Here is an 18365-nt window from a genome sequence, read left to right as displayed (position 1 = left end):
TCCTAAACTATTCATATCACTTATACACTAATAAGGCCCACCACTGCCTATCTTCCCTAATGTTCCTATCTATCACTACCTAAGTACTAACCTATATTCTATACTCTCCCTAACCCCAGGCCAAGTGTGCCAGAGTTAACTTAGGCGTTACCTTGCAGTACTCAATCAGCAGCAACAGTACCTATAACACTTTACATTAGTTAGATGTTTACATTTTACATGTTTTCATAAAAGGCAATAAAACTGCATGTCAGTATTCACACTACACAAATTGTTGCTTTCAGGAGCAAGCATATGACGGTCTCTGTCACACCCTTAACAGATGATTGATTAGCTCTAAACTGATCAAATTCATTTAGAATTCCCCAAAATTAACAGTTTCTAATTAAATTACATTTTGGGGAATTCAATTCATGCCAATATAGATTCATATAGACAGGGAGGGGATAAAAACAACAATTAAACATGTTCACTCAGCCTCTCTTCTGTCCCTGCCGCTGCAGTTAACTGCTGATCCTTTGCAGGCTTTCTAGCTTTCTCTCTGCTTCAGCACTAGTCTCCTCTTCACTCTTTGCCAGTCCTTCCGGCAGCAACTAGGTCAAGGCGTATGTTCTGACAGCAAGATATACGATGCTCTACCTGTCATGACATCAGAACATTTGTCAAGGCATAGGCAGTGCTGGAAGTGCTGTCACTCACAGGGTGAAGAGGAGCCGGAGGCGCCGGAGCGGAGGGGTCACCTAGAAAACCAGTGGAGGATGGATGGTTGCGAGGACAGGAGATGGGCTAGGCCAAGTGAGTATAATTTTTTATTATTTTTTAACATCTTCCTGGATCATCTGTCATGCTTTGGAGTCAGGAGACCTCAGAGCAGTAAAAAACGGCTTTTGTTCACTGCAAGTGAATTTTTGGGGGATGTTGATTCAAGCAAATCCTGTAAAATGATGGCCACTTGGCTGCCATTTTTCTAGAATCACATGGAACAGGAAAGGGATAAAAAACAATTAAAAAAAAAAATGTTCACCTAGCCCCACACCTGTCCCTGCCACCTAAGCTCCCTGCTGATCATGCACAAGCTTCCTAAGTCCCTGATCTACTCTGGCACCTGTCTTCGCTTTACTCTTTAGCAGCTCTTCCATCTCCGGCTAGACCTTGGCGCACAGTTGTATGCTGCCCCACATGTCTAGGTGTAGGTAGTGCTAGAAATCTTGGTAAAGAGGAGACCATAGCTGGAGCAAAGCAGGGACATAAGAATCCAGTGGAGGACTACAGAGTAGAGTTGAGCGAAACGGGTCAAAAAAATTCAAAAGTCGCCGACTTTTGGCAAAGTCGGGTTTCATGAAACGAAACCCGACCCTAGGATGAGGTCGGCCACGAGGTCGGCGACTTACGCGCCAAAGTCGCGTTTCAAAAGTTTGTTTTGCGCTCTTTTTCAGCCAATCAGGATCCACGGACACTGTGGGCAACGTGATGACCTAGGCACGGGTCACCACCATCTTTCAGAAGGGCATGCAAGTGATTGGCTTGCTTTGGTGGGCGTCACAGGGGGTATAAAAGGGCGTGCACGCCGACCGCCATCTTACTTCTGCCGATCTTAGTATAGGGAGAGGTTGCTGCTGATTCTGTAGGGAGAGCGTTAGGCAGGGAAGAAGACAAAAAAACTGCTTCTGCTGCTAGCGATTTGGCCTGCACAACACACAAGTCACTGTGTGTGCAGTGCAAGGGGAGGCTATATTGTGGTGTATCAGTGGTGTTGGTTGTTGGGCTGCCTTTTAAGGCTTCCTGACACGCTGGCATTGCTGTTTACCCACTGCTCCGCAAACTGCTTTTTTAAAAGCAATCCAATCTCCCTTATCCTCTAGTCACTTTTGTCACAGCTGTGCCATCGAGCCTGTCACATAGCGCTCAGATATCAGTGGGCCTCACACAATCCACAAGTGTCCAGTGTCCAAAAGTGTGCGCAGAGATTCAAAATCTCCATTATCCTCTCGTCACTTTGGTCACAGGCAGCTGTGCCATCGAGCGTGTCACATAGCGCTCAGACATCAGTGGGCCTCACACAATCCACAAGTGTCCAGTGTCCAAAAGTGTGCGCAGAGATTCAAAATCTCCATTATCCTCTCGTCACTTTGGTCACAGGCAGCTGTGCCATCGAGCGTGTCACATAGCGCTCAGATATCAGTGGGCCTCACACAATCCACAAGTGTCCAGTGTCCAAAAGTGTGCGCAGAGATTCAAAATCTCCATTATCCTCTCGTCACTTTGGTCACAGGCAGCTGTGCCATCGAGCGTGTCACATAGCTCTCAGATATCAGTGGGCCTCACACAATCCACAAGTGTCCAGTGTCCAAAAGTGTGCGCAGAGATTCAAAATCTCCATTATCCTCTCGTCACTTTGGTCACAGGCAGCTGTGCCATCGAGCGTGTCACATAGCGCTCAGATATCAGTGGGCCTCACACAATCCACAAGTGTCCAGTGTCCAAAAGTGTGCGCAGAGATTCAAAATCTCCATTATCCTCTCGTCACTTTGGTCACAGGCAGCTGTGCCATCGAGCGTGTCACATAGCGCTCAGATATCAGTGGGCCTCACACAATCCACAAGTGTCCAGTGTCCAAAAGTGTGCGCAGAGATTCAAAATCTCCATTATCCTCTCGTCACTTTGGTCACAGGCAGCTGTGCCATCGAGCGTGTCACATAGCGCTCAAATATCAGTGGGCCTCACACAATCCACAAGTGTCCAGTGTCCAAAAGTGTGCGCAGAGATTCAAAATCTCCATTATCCTCTCGTCACTTTGGTCACAGTCAGCTGTGCCATCGAGCGTGTCACATAGCGCTCAGATATCAGTGGGCCTCACACAATCCACAAGTGTCCAGTGTCCAAAAGTGTGCGCAGAGATTCAAAATCTCCATTATCCTCTCGTCACTTTGGTCACAGGCAGCTGTGCCATCGAGCCTGTCACATAGCGCTCAGATATCAGTGGGCCTCACACAATCCACAAGTGTCCAGTGTCCAAAAGTGTGCGCAGAGATTCAAAATCTCCATTATCCTCTCGTCACTTTGGTCACAGGCAGCTGTGCCATCGAGCCTGTCACATAGCGCTCAGATATCAGTGGGCCTCACACAATCCAAAAGTGTCCACTGTCCACAAGTGTGTGCAGAAATTCTAAATCTCCCCTTTCCTATAGACACCTTGTACCTTGTTTTACATTACTATATAGTTTGTTGGATTTTGTCTATATTTCTACCAAAAATGAGGAAGGCTGGTGGAAGAGGCCGTGGAATTGGGCGGGGGTTGGCAGCTGGTAATGATGGTGTTGGTGGTGGATCTGATGGTAGTGGCAAGAGCAAAATAGGACCGAATGCAGGAGGTGCTGACCCTGCGTCATCGTCTGGCTACATAAGGCCTCGAACGCTTAGTTTTCTAGGAGTTGGCAAACCGCTTTTAAAGGCAGAGCATCAGGAAAAAGTTTTGTCTTACATTGCTGACTCAGCCTCCAGCTCTATCGCCTCCTCTTCTTCAGTTGTAAAAAGTAAAAGCACTGAGTCGTCATTGGAGGCTCATGTTCATGAACCACACCTTTCCTTGTGTCCTTCACCCCAACCAAGATTGAAGGATGACGCAGGCCATACTACTGATTACTCCATGGTGCTGTTTTCACATACCATGCCTGGATTATCAAGTGAAATGGTGAATTACCCAGGCCAAGATGAATCTGACATGGAGTGCACTGATGCACAGCCGCTGATGGATGATTCTGCTGGTACATTCACTCAGAGCACTACATTGTCCTCGCAGTGTACAGAGCCAGATTTTGACCCTGATGAGACTCAGGTGCCCCTTCCCGCACACTATACCACCATACACGGTGACACAGAGAAAGGTGCACATGACATAGAAGAGGAGGTGATGGATGACCCAGTTGTTGACCCAGATTGGCATCCATTGGGGGAAGAGGGTGCTGCTTCCAATAGCTCAGATGAGGAGCATCCACAGCAGACATCGACATCGCAACAGCTGTTATCTGGCAGGCCCGGAGCACTCCAAAGACAGGTTCCAAACATCAAAAGAGTTGCTGGACAGCTTGTCCAGAGGGTCAAAAGATCACAGCGTGCTAGGCCGCAAAATGTCTGCCAAAGTAGGAAGAGTGCAGTGTGGCACTTTTTTGAACAAAATCCTCATGATCAGGCCAAGGTTATCTGTAAGAAGTGCGCAAAGACCTTTAGCCGAGGGAAAAATCTGAAAAATTTGAATACCAGTTGCATGCTTAGACATTTAACCAGCATGCACTTGCAAGCGTGGACACAACACCAAACCTCAAGTGCCACATGTGCAACTGATCACAACGAAGGTAGTCAGCAACGCTACATTGTTTCCCCCACTGTAAGCCCACCGGTTAGCACAGCAGCAAATGTTGAGGTGTCGTTGCAAGACCACAGCAGTCAGGGAATCCCACTGTTATATCAACGAAAGACTGATTCTAGGTCATCAGAAAGAACACCAACTCCATCACCATCATCAACCCTCTCTCAGTCCGCCCTGTCCACCGCTACTTCCACCATATGCAGCTCTCAAGTCCAGCTCACCCTCCCAGACACTATGAGTAGGTCAAGAAAGTACTCAGTCTCTCATCCGCGTACACTGGGTTTGAACGCCCACATTGCCAAACTAATCTCGTTTGAGATGATGCCCTTTCGGTTGGTGGAAAGCACAGCTTTCCGTGAACTCATGGCCTATGCAGTACCACGCTATGACCTACCCAGTCGCCACTTCTTCTCTCGCAAAGCCATCCCAGCCCTCCACCATCATGTGAAAGACCGCATTGTCCATGCACTCAAGCAGTCAGTGAGCGGAAAGGTGCACCTCACAACTGATGCATGGTCCAGTCGGCATGGCCAGGGCCGTTACGTGTCCATCACTGCTCACTGGGTTAATGTGGTGGATGCAGGGTCTACAGGGGACAGCGGTGGTGGGACAGTGCTGCCTAGCCCACGGTATAGGAAACAGTTGGCTGTAGGCGTTCGACCCTCCTCCTCCTCCTCCTCCTCCTCCAGAAGCGAAAGCTCGTCCACAGAGCGCAGTCGTACGAGCACTCCATCTGCAGCTGCCACTGTTGCACACGATGTGTCCCCCTATCGAGCAGCTAGTGGAAAGCGTCAGCAGGCTGTGTTGCAGATGATGTGTTTGGGCAACAGACACACCGCCGAGGTGCTGGCCGAGTACTTGAAGCGACAAACTGAGTCATGGCTGGGCAGTGTACATCTTGAGGCAGGCAAGGTAGTTAGTGATAACGGCCGTAATTTTGTGGCAGCCATAGCCCTTTCAAAACTCAGCCACATACCTTGCTTGGCTCACACCTTGAACCTGGTGGTGCAGTGCTTCCTCAAAAATTATCCGGAGTTAACAGCCCTGCTCCAGAAGGTGCGAAGACTGTGCGCGCACATCCGCCGGTCGCCTGTACACTCCGTTCGTATGCAGAAGCTGCAGCGATTGCTCCACCTTCCCAACCACCGCCTCATTATCGACATTGCAACAAGGTGGAACTCCACCCTGCACATGGTGGAGCGGCTGTGCGAGCAGAGGCAGGCCATAATGCATTTGTGGGAGGATACACGGCCAGGCACTTTGAGAGCAGACATGGAGTTGACAGGCGTGCAGTGGTCGAAGCTGAAAGAGCTTTGTAAAGTCCTTCAGTGTTTTGAGGAATGCACACGGCTGGTAAGCGCAGACGACGCCATCCTAAGCATGAGCATCCCACTTATGCGTCTGCTCATGCAAACTTTGACGCACCATAAGGAGCAGGCGTCTGCAGCCAATGTTGATGAGGAGGAAGAGGAGGAGGGAATCCTTGATGACATTCAGCCATTGTCTGCTCAGGGACCTCTCCTGGACGAGGTGGAGGAAGAAGAGGAGGAGGAGGAGGATGATGGGGATGATTACTTAGGGGAGGAGGATGCATCTCGTGGGGCAAGTGAAAATGTTGGCGTGGCAAGGTCTGGTACAGGGTTTGTGCGTGTCTGGAGGGATGTGGATTTGCCAGAAAGTGCTCCTCCACCCAGCACTCGCAGTGCATCATTGACACCGGGAACATTGGCCCACATGTCAGATTATGCCTTGCGGATCCTAAAAAGGGACCCCCGCATTGCCAAAATGATGAACGATGACGACTACTGGTTGGCCAGCATCCTGGATCCACGCTATAAAGGCAAATGACAAAACATCATGCCACAGGAGAACCTTGACCTAATATTGGCTAATAAACAAGCAACTCTGGTAAATCGGTTGCTTGAGGCATTCCCAGCACACAGCAGCGGTGATGGTTCTCACACGAGCCGTACGGGCCGGGGGCAGCTTGGCAGAGGTGTTCGTGGTGCACACAGCAGAAGTGGCGTTGGAGACAGGGGTTTCATGACAATGTTGTGGACTGATTTTTCAAATACCGCTCACACAACTGGTAATACTGCATCGATGGAAAGTGACAGGAGACAGCAGTTGTCAACTATGGTTACAAACTACTTTTCCTCCCATATCGATGTTCTCCCACACAGGTCATTCCCCTTTGACTATTGGGCCGCTAAACTGGACACCTGGCCTGAATTGGCCCAATATGCCTTACAGGAGCTCGCTTGCCCAGCTGCAAGTGTGCTATCGGAAAGAGTCTTCAGTGCAGCTGGATCAATCCTGACAGAAAAAAGGACCCGTCTGTCAACCCAAAATGTGGATGATCTAACCTTCATTAAAATGAACCACGCATGGGTTTCCAAGGATTTTGTCCCACCTTCCCCTGATGACACATAGGGTGACAGAAAAATGGCTTGCTTTGGTCCACCTCTTCCTGGTACTTCACCTATTTCGCCTTTTGCATCAGCTGAATGTCCAACATCAACATATGCCACTTTCTAAAACTCCCTAACTGTGCTGCCTCCCCCCCATGGCCGGGGTTACCACCTACCGCATGACACCGTGCGAGTGCCGTTGCCCTGGACAGGTAGGTAGGCCGACTCTTGGGCGCGGGCACTGGCACAGGGTCCCTCATAGTGCAATCAAGTGTCTCTGACGGTGGTGGTGCACACCCGCCGTCAGACACACCGCTGTACTATGAGGGGCCCAGTGCCAGTACCGACGCCCACGAGTGGGCCCCCCTTGCTTGGGCAGGGCCCCAGCATTTGCAATCTTTACCTCTCCCTGCTCCTCCGCTGTGTAATCTGGGCCGTCAAATCCATACTGTGCCTGACACCGTCTGAGCCTGCCTCCTGAGACATATATTTTGAATGTGTACGCTATCCATACATGTTATCCGGGGATACGGTACCCTTTCTAACCTTTGTGCAATCACGTGCAATCCATACTGTGCCTGACACCGTCTGAGCCTGCCTCCTGAGACATATATTTTGAATGTGTACGCTATCCATACATGTTATCCAGGGATACGGTACCCTTTCTAACCTTTGTGCAATCACGTGCAATCCATACTGGGCCTAACACCGTCTGAGCCTGCCTCCTGAGACATATATTTTGAATGTGTACGCTATCCATACATGTTATCCGGGGATACGGTACCCTTTCTAACCTTTGTGCAATCACGTGCAATCCATACTGGGCCTAACACCGTCTGAGCCTGCCTCCTGAGACATATATTTTGAATGTGTACGCTATCCATACATGTTATCCGGGGATACGGTACCCTTTCTAACCTTTGTGCAATCACGTGCAATCCATACTGGGCCTGACACCGTCTGAGCCTGCCTCCTGAGACATATATTTTGAATGTGTACGCTATCCATACATGTTATCCAGGGATACGGTACCCTTTCTAACCTTTGTGCAATCAAGTGCAATCCATACTGGGCCTAACACCGTCTGAGCCTGCCTCCTGAGACATATATTTTGAATGTGTACGCTATCCATACATGTTATCCGGGGATACGGTACCCTTTCTAACCTTTGTGCAATCACGTGCAATCCATACTGGGCCTAACACCGTCTGAGCCTGCCTCCTGATACATATATTTTGAATGTGTACGCTATCCGTACATGTTATCCGGGGATACGGTACCCTTTCTAACCTTTGTGCAATCACGTGCAATCCATACTGGGCCTAACACCGTCTGAGCCTGCCTCCTGAGACATATATTTTGAATGTGTACGCTATCCATACATGTTATCCGGGGATACGGTACCCTTTCTAACCTTTGTGCAATCACGTGCAATCCATACTGGGCGTGAGAACGGCTGGCGAGCTGTTAAGCAAGCTACAGCACCTGTCCAGACAAGTACAGGGATTCCCTAGCGAGGAGACTTATTTGATTGTTTTCAATGTTGGGACAGCAATTTTTTGGGAGCACTATACTCTGGAGAATGATAGATGGGGCCCACCATACACTGGAACATTCCAAAGGTGGACATCAGACACTGGAGCAGCATTTACAGGGCCCATTATACACTAGAGCATTAGAAATGGGGCCCATTATGTTTGGAGCATTATTTGGGCCCATAAGACAGTGGAGCTTCATCCATGGGGACCAACATATACTGTAGCATTATGTGGAGCTCATCATATACTGTTTCAAACATTATATGGGACCAATGATTCTGTATGGAGAAATAGATGGGCCTCGTCATGAGATGTAAAAAGTGAGGTATTTTTCATTGTACTATACCGCTATTTATCTGCCGTATCGGAGCATGATGAGTTGTGGTATGTGTTAAAGGGGCGCTCTTTCGCCCAGGGCACATGAAAACCTGCAGCCAGCCCTCCCCCCCCCACAACTTTAGCCAAATAACCCCCATTTTTCAGTGCGTAACTTGTATTATGAAGTTAATTAAGGTTGACAAGCTTAAGTAAGAAGAATTGATGCTTTTGGCATTCAAATGGGCACTGTAGGTGTGTTTCCTGTTCTCCTCTCACTGCCGACTTTTATTCCCCATTGACTTACATTGGGTTTCGTGTTTCGGGACGACCCCGACTTTTCCCTATAATCGGACGATCTTGCTCGACCCGACTTTTGGAAATGTCGGGTTTCACGAAACGAAACGCGACCCTAAAAAACCAAAAGTCGCTCAACTCTACTACAGAGGTTGGGCCACCACTAATCAAACATTGATGTCGCATCCTAATTTCGGTTCTGAAGACTCCTTTGAGAACTATGAGAATGGAGTCATGCGTGTTGTTTTGATGCTGAGTATAGAGCCACAGGCTAGTGTAGACATATATTTTTCAGTCCTTCCATGTTGTCGTTTGTTTCTGGCAAAAATGTAAAAATATGCTTAAAAAAATACAGTACATTTGGAAATCCAATTTCTTTTTCTTTGCCGTAATCACACAAACTTGACTGATTCATTGTCTGATCAGGTCTTTACCCTTAATTGTATATTGGGCTGCAAAACCATTTTATGTCATTTAAACTTTCCTCACTTGATAAATCATTTTCAGACTTTCTTTTGGTGATCAGCGCTTTCTGTCTTCTTCTAGGTACGAGTTGATGGCCAGTTGTTGGCAGCTAAATTCCAAGGATCGGCCAACTTTTGAAACGCTCCATACAGAACTGGAGATAATTCTTAAGAATTTACCACCGGCCAAAGACCCCGAAGAAATTCTCTATGTCAACATGGAAGAGCCCCTTTCCTCTTCCTTTAGCGATGATGGTGAACTTGGAGCTGTGGGTGGCTTGGATGCCAAGGATTTTGGCGATGACATATTTTCAAAAGCTACTCCTGTCACAGTCGAGGTCCATCAGCCCGAGAACACCAACCGGTACGTGATGTGTCCCAGTCGTGAAGCCACAAGACTCCTCACAAATGTGTCCACAGACCATCCACGGTACAGTTCTGCTTTAGAAGAAGGGACTTTGGAAGAGCTCTTGGCTGGACAGGGGTCCAGATAAAAAGCACAAGCTCAATCTTTCATAAATATTTCTTCAAGACATCTGGAGTTGACTTAGGTGAAATAATTCTACCTTAAACAACTGTCTGAACATTCCATTTCAATATTAAGGCATTGCCTAAGTAAAAAAATGTCCTTGGTCTTCCAACTTTTCAACAATTTCAGTTCTGATGACCAATACTGGTAAAAATAACAGAATGGCCAAGGTTTTCTGGCATAAAATGAAGGATGGTTAGATAGGTGTGACAGTACTGCCTTGACGATGGCTTCACAAGCCTTTTATATTGTCGTACAATGAACTATGTAAAAATTGTAGAGAGACTTGGAGCTTCCCGATAAATCGTAAACTCAACATACGATGGAATGTTACTGAGGTGAGATGGAGGCTTTACACTTTTTTATTTCAGGGCACATATAATGGACGACTTTCATTTTCTTGAGCTTGAGGTTCTACGACTCACCTAAAAAGATCTCTTCTGTGCCACAGTCAAAGGAAACCTGAATGAATGAACTGTAATGTGGATGAAAAAGTCTTATTTTTTACAAAATTGCTTAGTTCTTAAAGGGTATGTAAGAGTTTTACAAAAGAAGTTGTGAACCAACTCAACCAAGTTGAAGTTGCTAGCGATCCTCGGCTCGGATAAAAAAAATCACTCCTGCTCAGTGGTAATAATGAAGTAGAAAGTAGGGAGAAACCAACCATTTTTTGGATAAAAAAAATGTTCAAAAACTTTATTGTAGACTCAGATAAAACAGGACATTCCCAGTGCTAATAAATATCAGCTTTTCCTTTACGTTTTAGCCATAGTCCTTAGTGCAAACAGCTGGATTCTCCCTACTTTCTACTTCTTTTCCATTTATTTTGCAGTATTGTTCTCCAGGTCCGTCTTATTTGTCGATCATTTATAAAAAGTATACATTTTGGAGCCCTGAAGCTATAATTGTAGAAGACTTTTACTCAAGGGGTTGTAGAGGATTCCACTGCCGTTCAACAAAAATAGTGCATCACTTGTCCGTGGGTTGTGTGTGGTTTTGCAACTCTGCTCTCTCAAAATCAACGGTACTAATCTGCTATGCCATGGACAACCTGTGGACAGGGGTGACATCCTTTTTAGAAGAAATCAGCCATGTTTTTCTGATCTTGTACAACCCTTTTAAGGTCTAATGGTGTGTTTAGACCTTTTTTGTGTATTTTTTACATTAGGTACCAAGCCAAACTAACAAGATATAAGTAAATTGAGAACTTCAATAATTCTCCTAATTGCGTCCTTACAAATCTCTGAAGGTTTTTTACAACTATGAGTATAGACCAGCTATAGACCTAGGAGCAAATTCAAGGGAAATATGGTTCCTGGTAAATTTTCTCAGATTTGTTCATCATCGGTCTAAGATTTGGACGCAGGTAGGACTCAGAGTTAAGTATGGTGGCCTTAGAGGCCCATATGAAGACCTTTTATGGCAGAACTAAGTTTGTGTCCTTACCTACTATGTGCCATTTCTAATAATGAACTTGACTTAGTGGCCATCGAGATATCTTGGGCTCCAAATCTCAGTTGTGACTGATACCTGCGCACTCCTGATAGCTAATTGCCCAGAGGAATGACTAGTCCCATAATTTGGACATGGTTGTTCATGGATAAGAGGTTCTCTATTAGACAGTATGTACAGAAAATATGTAAATCTATAAGCAGCACTTTAGAACATTTTTCACTCTAGTTCAGTGGGTCAAGTGATTTATCTTCTTGACCAAATGGAACTTATGATAAACAAAAAATAATAATTGTACCAACTGAACAAACCCATTGATCAAGGTTCTTTTCTGGATCATAAATCTGAACAAAAGAAAAAATGGAACTCGAAATCCGTAAAAAAAATTTAATTTATTAGACATCTATTAAAAAGCTGGTTGCATGGGACGATGGCAATTCCATGTACCAAAACTCTTCTAGGGGGCAAGATCTTTTTTGTTTTCTTTTTGGATCACGACATTATCAGTATTATCATGTAGCTCCTCATGGAGAGTGACGCTGCACTCAGTTGCTTGTAGGTCCGATGCAAAATCTTCAACAGGGTCTCCAACTAACATGGGTCTTTAATAGTTTTGCTCTTCTCATAGGGACCAAATGGTTCTTTTTAGGCCCTTTTTAGGCCAAGATGGGTAAAGGTACTAAGATAAAGTATAGTTATAGGTCAATAGATGTTATATTTGCCACGTGAGGCCCACCTAGCTCAACCAAATTAAATTCTCTAGGGTTGGCCCCTCAGATCTCCTTCTCCCCAATACTATGCTGTATTTCAGCAATGGTAAGGTTATTTTGTGAAAATATCACAACCATATTGAAATATTCACTGCAAGAATTAGCACAGTAAAAGTCTTCCTTCATAACATGGATGCGGAATTTATTTTCTTATGGAATAAAAAGGGGCATTAACATTTTTCCAAAACAAAACATTTTGGTGTTTTTATAATTCCCTTTTTTTTAGCATTATTATTTATACGCCAGTGTGTGTTATCGTATATTGCATTAGGGTGACCTTGAAATGTGAGATTTAATTGTATGGTCACTTCGACTACGGTACCCTGCAGTAAAAGAGATGGAGTCCGTGTCTCTTTAAATCCTTTCCGATTTTAGCACTATCTGTTAGAAGGATGAATTCTACCATATACTGTATGTTGTTAACACTTTTTGTGTTTGAAGTGTATGTAGCACCAGCTAGTTGTCACTGCCGCACACCCGTGCACTCTTCCAATATTTTCTTTACTACTTGTCCCTATTACCTTTCTTCATTATTTCAGGAGTTGTCCAGGATTAGAAAAATGGTCTACAGTGCCACTTCTGACCATGGGCTGTGCTTGGTGATCACCTTATTCCAGCCGTAGTTCTAATGGTCTACCCAGTGCCACTTTTGACCATAGGCTGTGCTTGGTGATCACCTTATTCCAGCCATACTTCTAATGGTCTACCCAGTGCCACTTCTGACCATGGGCTGTGCTTGGTGATCACCTTATTCCAGCCGTACTTCTAGTGGTCTACTCAGTGCCAATTCTGACCATGGGCTGTGCTTGGTGATCACCTTAATCCAGCTGTAGTTCTAATGGTCTAGCCAGTGCCACTTCTGACCATGGGCTGTGCTTGGTGATCACCTTATTCCAGCCGTACTTCTAGTGGTCTACTCAGTGCCACTTCTGACCATGGGCTGTGCTTGGTGATCACCTTATTCCAGCCGTACTTCTAGTGGTCTACTCAGTGCCAATTTTGACCATGGGCTGTGCTTGGTGATCACCTTAATCCAGCTGTAGTTCTAATGGTCTACCCAGTGCCACTTCTTACCATGGGCTGTGCTTGGTGATCACCTTATTCCAGCCGTACTTCTAATGGTCTACACAGTGCCACTTCTTACCATGGGCTGTGCTTGGTGATCACCTTATTCCAGCCGTACTTCTAATGGTCTACCCAGTGCCACTTCTGACCATGGGCTGTGCTTGGTGATCACCTTATTCCAGCCGTAGTTCTAATGGTCTACCCAGTGCCACTTTTGACCATAGGCTGTGCTTGGTGATCACCTTATTCCAGCCGTACTTCTAATGGTCTACCCAGTGCCACTTCTGACCATGGGCTGTGCTTGGTGATCACCTTATTCCAGCCGTACTTCTAGGGGTCTACTCAGTGCCAATTCTGACCATGGGCTGTGCTTGGTGATCACCTTAATCCAGCTGTAGTTCTAATGATCTATCCAGTGCCATTTCTGACCATGGGCTGTGCTTGGTGATCACCTTATTCCAGCCGTACGTCTAATGGTCTACCCAGTGCCACTTCTGACTATGAGCTGTGCTTGGTGATCATCCTATTCCAGCAGTAGTGGATGGGTTAGGAGAAGACCTTTCTTGTGTCCTGGACAGATCCTTTTGCAATGCAGAATGGAAGGTACAGTCTTGTCGGTGCTGAAGAGGAAATACCACATGCTAATAATAAATTATCTTTACCAGCCAATCCTTTTATATAACCACCTGGGACGTCCTAGTTCTCTTGTGTAAAGCTGAGGTCATGGAGTTGTAACATTCCCTTATGTAATCGCTCACTCTACGGCCTCAACGTCAAGACCATCCATTTTTTAATGGTGGTGTTTAGTTTTCGTAGTTCTGCAACTTATGGTCATGATAAGAAATGTCCGTGAGGTACGAAAACTCTTAATGAAATTGTTCTGGCAACATACTACATATGAATAAGACATGAAGCCAAGAACTTGGGCATTTTGAAGACATAAATTATGTGAAAGAGGATCTGCCGAGGTGGGACAACTTCCTTACACATGTCGAAATGCCAAGGTCCAAAGTTTTGGACCTATAAGGGACTTGTTGCCATTTGGTAGCCTAATGGAAGCGGTGATTAAGAAGCTTTGGCTGCATGTAATTTGAGCTAAAGACTCTCGGGCACAGCTCTGTATCATGAAACAACAAGTTTCTGTATTCTGTTGACGATCCATGCCCCACCATAGGGTGTTTCAGTAAGACAATGAACTAGGGAGAAATTCCAAGTGTTCATGATCCTTATCAATTGCACTCAAAAGCAGGAAAAATGGTTCACCACGGCAGATCCTCTGATCTAAAGAGTCATTTTATAGTTGTTACTTGTTCCTAAAGGCTTTGTCGACCTTTGTAACTATTTTTTTTAATTTTTTTAATGTTTCCAAATTAAGAAAAAGAAGGTAAGTTTGTAAATAGACTAAAGAAAATTATTATTTTGTAATTCCATGGTAACAGACTACAAATAATCTCTGTGTAGTCAGAGCCTGCAATGATGTTGCCATCTATCTTTCATTGTTTACTAACAGACATTTCAGTAAGTTAGGAAAAATGACTGCAGAGTCAGACCACTGAGGGTTGTAGTCTGCTATAAAGGGAATCTGCGTGGACAAGGCAGCATGACAGAGGGGCAGAGACCCTGATTCCAGTGATGTACCACTTGTTAGTCTGCATGCTGTCATTTTGATACAATCATTGTTTTCTCTTCTGCAGCTTTAGCTGTGCTCAGAATGCTGATTTGAGTAACCCTATGCACACCGCTGATCGGCAACTTTCTGTGAACACTGTATATTGACAGAAAGTTGATAGTCAGTGTTGGGAGCAGGGTTTGACCAGGAGGCACAAGGCATATAGTCCTGTAGCGATAATCTCCAGGTGATAAAACACTGATTGTATAGAAATTATAGAAAGCTGAAGAGAAAGTGACTCATCCCTAAAATCGGGTTCTCAGCCCCTACATCATGCTGCTCTCGGATTACACAACAGACACCTGCTGACAGATTCCCTGTAACGGTAGAGAGAGTTCAACATAAGATATGTGAAAAGGAAAAAAGATCATTTTGCAAAATTGCTTCTTTTTTAATATTAGATGTATTTAAACAGAAGAAAAAGTAATGTAAAGGTAGATTTTTTAGAAAAATGTTATTTCATAAATCAGTAGTACACATGAGGATAAACAACTTTGTTATATATCTTACAAGAGAAATCTGCCTCTTTCTCCTACTGGAATGATCATTTATTCTCAATTCCTGGGTAAAATGTGTAAAATCTATCATCAGTGATGGCAGATTTTTCTCATTACTGAGCTAGAGGAGCTAGAGGCAGAAACAGACATGCTGCTGAAGCGCCAGTTATAGTTCTCCATAGAACTTCACAAGCACCAATTGTCATCTCCTATCTCAGCTAATGGCAAAAGTCTACATTCACTGTATTCATTTAACCCATTAATTGAGAATTTTGAGATTGAATGGTCAGTCCAGAAGAAGAAAGAAGCAGATTTCATTAATAAGATATATTAAAACGTTTCTTATTTTCACATGTCCTATTGACTTATGTTGAAAAAATATAAAATTACGGTTATTCTTTAAGGTCTTGGTTGGCTGCACCCATTGATAGCAAAGGGACCACTAGGTGTTATTACAGTACATCTTACATTCCACTAGTAGTATTCACTGTACAAGTGCAATGAAATCTTAATATTTTTCTAAATCTGTGTTTGCGTGGGAAAAACCTCTTTGGGACAAAGTGACATATTTACATGACAGGTAGAATTATCCGTCAGCGGATATTCTACTTACTTTGTTACAATCAATTTTGTTACAAATGTACATACATATTTTTTTGTATATGAAAATGAAATATATATTTACACGTTGCTGATAGTGAAGCTTAAATGGTCAAATAAATGCTTATTTTTAATCAAATATTGTGGATCATTGACTTTATTTCTTATAAATGAACAATAATCTACTTAGTTGATGACTCTTCCGAAGGAGTTGTCTCCTGAAGAATACCACTATTTATGCACATTTTATGACTCGCATTTTTCTCTAGTTTTTCCCTCTGCCGGCTCTTGCTCTAATTATCAGTTGTCTCTGAGCTAGTGGGTGGAAATGAGCTGCTGTCTAATACCGGAAAAGGGATTCCTGCTCTTATTTCCTTATTTAGAGAATAGACAGAAACCATAACTGGTGGAGAAAGGTTGAACCCAGTGGACCGGTGTCTTTTTTATCAACCTATATATCTATGTAACTATATGTACTGACCAGTGTACCTGTGAATCCAGCAATTGGAAAGACGCTACTTAATCTGTCAGAGTGATTGCCTACTAGTGTGTCTCCCAGCCCCCCACTCCTCATAAAGTATTATAGGAGGTGTAATGTGACGCCTCACTGTTCTGGCAATCTGTCTTGCTTTGACCAAGACATGTTTGAGCTGTTTTACAAAGTTAAATTATATAAGTTCAGGAGGCAAGGGGGCAGAGGAAGAAGTGGCTCATAAGTGGAAAAAGGAGGTTTCTCCGCTTACAAGTTTCTTATATTGACTTGTACTATTGATTTATGGAAAATTTGTTGAAACAACAGCGACCTTTTTATATATAGAGTTATCAGAGCTTGTTTTTTCTTAATTAGAGCTCCAAACCCCTGCACAGAAATAGATTTCTGACCAAATACATGCAACCCACAATTGCCATCGGAGAGAACAGAAGGAACTTACAGAGTTAAAGGGATTTTAAAAGAATGTAGGTTAGTGGAGGAAATCTGCAGAAATAATAAAATAACCACAACTCACATTACGAAAAAAGAAGCCATATTTACTTCTGGATCTTCCTCCCTGCTCAGGCTATGTTGCTCCAATGGTCCCTAATGGACTGCAAGTGATGCCGCCACTACAGCTGAGGTCCCAGATTGGCTGGTGAGGACCATCAGAGCAGCACTGGAAAGGTGTGGGATAAAACAGCTATAGAGATATACATTGGGTACAGAAAGTATTCAGACCCCTTTAAATTTTTCACTCTTTGTTTCCATATCCACTGTATTAAGAAAATGACTAAAGGATGTACATAAACATGGAGAAGTGTTGATGTTTAGGTGGAATGTCTTCATTCATAAACATGAGTTTTTTTTAGTCAGGCTTAGGAAGTGACTTAAAGTCCAGATTGTATGTGACCAAATGGCCATCATTGTACATGTAGAGCTTGTTGTCATCAGGTTTGTAGGATAGACTTTGCACGTTATCCATCATTTTAATAAGGAAGATGCTTATCTGACTTGTCTTGATGTCATTCATGTAAAAGATCTCCTCTGGTGTAAACAAGTCTGGTGGCACATAAGAACCCACACCATGAAGGCATTGGTGGCACCCAGCTTGTACTAGGATGTCATCCACGTCTTATTCACGAGGTTAAGAAATTAGTTTGTAGAGTAAATGACATAGAGACCATCTTCATCACTGGATAAAATCAATGTCTTGCCTGACAGAGGAAACTTAGGAGGATCGATTGTTGAGGGTGATATCTGGGAGGGTCCTATGCTCCACTACTTTGGCATTTACATAGAAATTACATTACAGCAACTGTAAAACAGTGAGTTGTTGAACATGTTGACTCCCTCACCTTGGCCACGGTTGGAGAAGTCACAGCTAATATACGATAGCGAGAACCTTCTCAGAGGCCACCATGCTGAGCAAAAGATCATAGTGAGTAAGGTAGAATTAACTAATGTTCATCATATGAAAGGGGCCACGAAATCCACATCTTGATTAGCACCTGAGAAACTGTCTTTCCTCCATTCTCCAAATCTAATGGAAAAACCTAACCAGTTCAGCTGGACCATGAATGGTGTGCTGATGTTGGGAATCCTCCCATGAATGCAGGAACCGAAGGACAAAAAAGATTAAACATTTTTTTTTTTTAAAGCATAGACAAGAATATTTACAATTTATTGTTACCGTGTGATGTAATGATATTTTTTTTCTTGTCATTTTCTATTCATGGAGGACCTCTATCAACCTACACTTGATGGAAATAGAGCATGTTTATCCAAATAGTAATGATCCCACAAGTCCGCCATGCCTGGGCATCCTTCCAGGTTTTCCTGGTGCTCGTGCAACCCTGTCTGTTGCTTATTTTCTATCCACTAACAGAATTTAAAGGGGATGTTCAGGATTAGAAAATT

At 44.2% G+C, this 18365-nt stretch overlaps 1 protein-coding gene and 1 pseudogene across 1 annotated transcript in view; one reads left to right on the top strand and one right to left on the bottom strand.

The window, feature by feature from the left end:
• Positions 1-16112, top strand: part of AXL (AXL receptor tyrosine kinase) — a 117682-nt gene extending 101570 nt beyond the window's left edge. Inside the window, exon 24 of the mRNA XM_073549159.1 lies at positions 9474-16112. Coding sequence (XP_073405260.1) covers positions 9474-9885 — 412 coding nt within the window. The 3' untranslated portion in view covers positions 9886-16112. The remainder of the gene's footprint in view (positions 1-9473) is intronic.
• LOC141051636 (olfactomedin-4-like) lies at positions 11199-18074 on the bottom strand (annotated as a pseudogene).
• Positions 18075-18365: the final 291 nt, after the last annotated feature.

Source organism: Dendrobates tinctorius, unplaced genomic scaffold (genome assembly GCF_039654945.1).
Source record: "Dendrobates tinctorius isolate UK_male_01 unplaced genomic scaffold, ASM3965494v1 ptg000158l, whole genome shotgun sequence".
NCBI lineage: Eukaryota > Metazoa > Chordata > Amphibia > Anura > Dendrobatidae > Dendrobates > Dendrobates tinctorius.
Note: the sequence above shows the minus strand (reverse complement) of the source record. Positions and strands in the feature narration are given on the sequence as shown.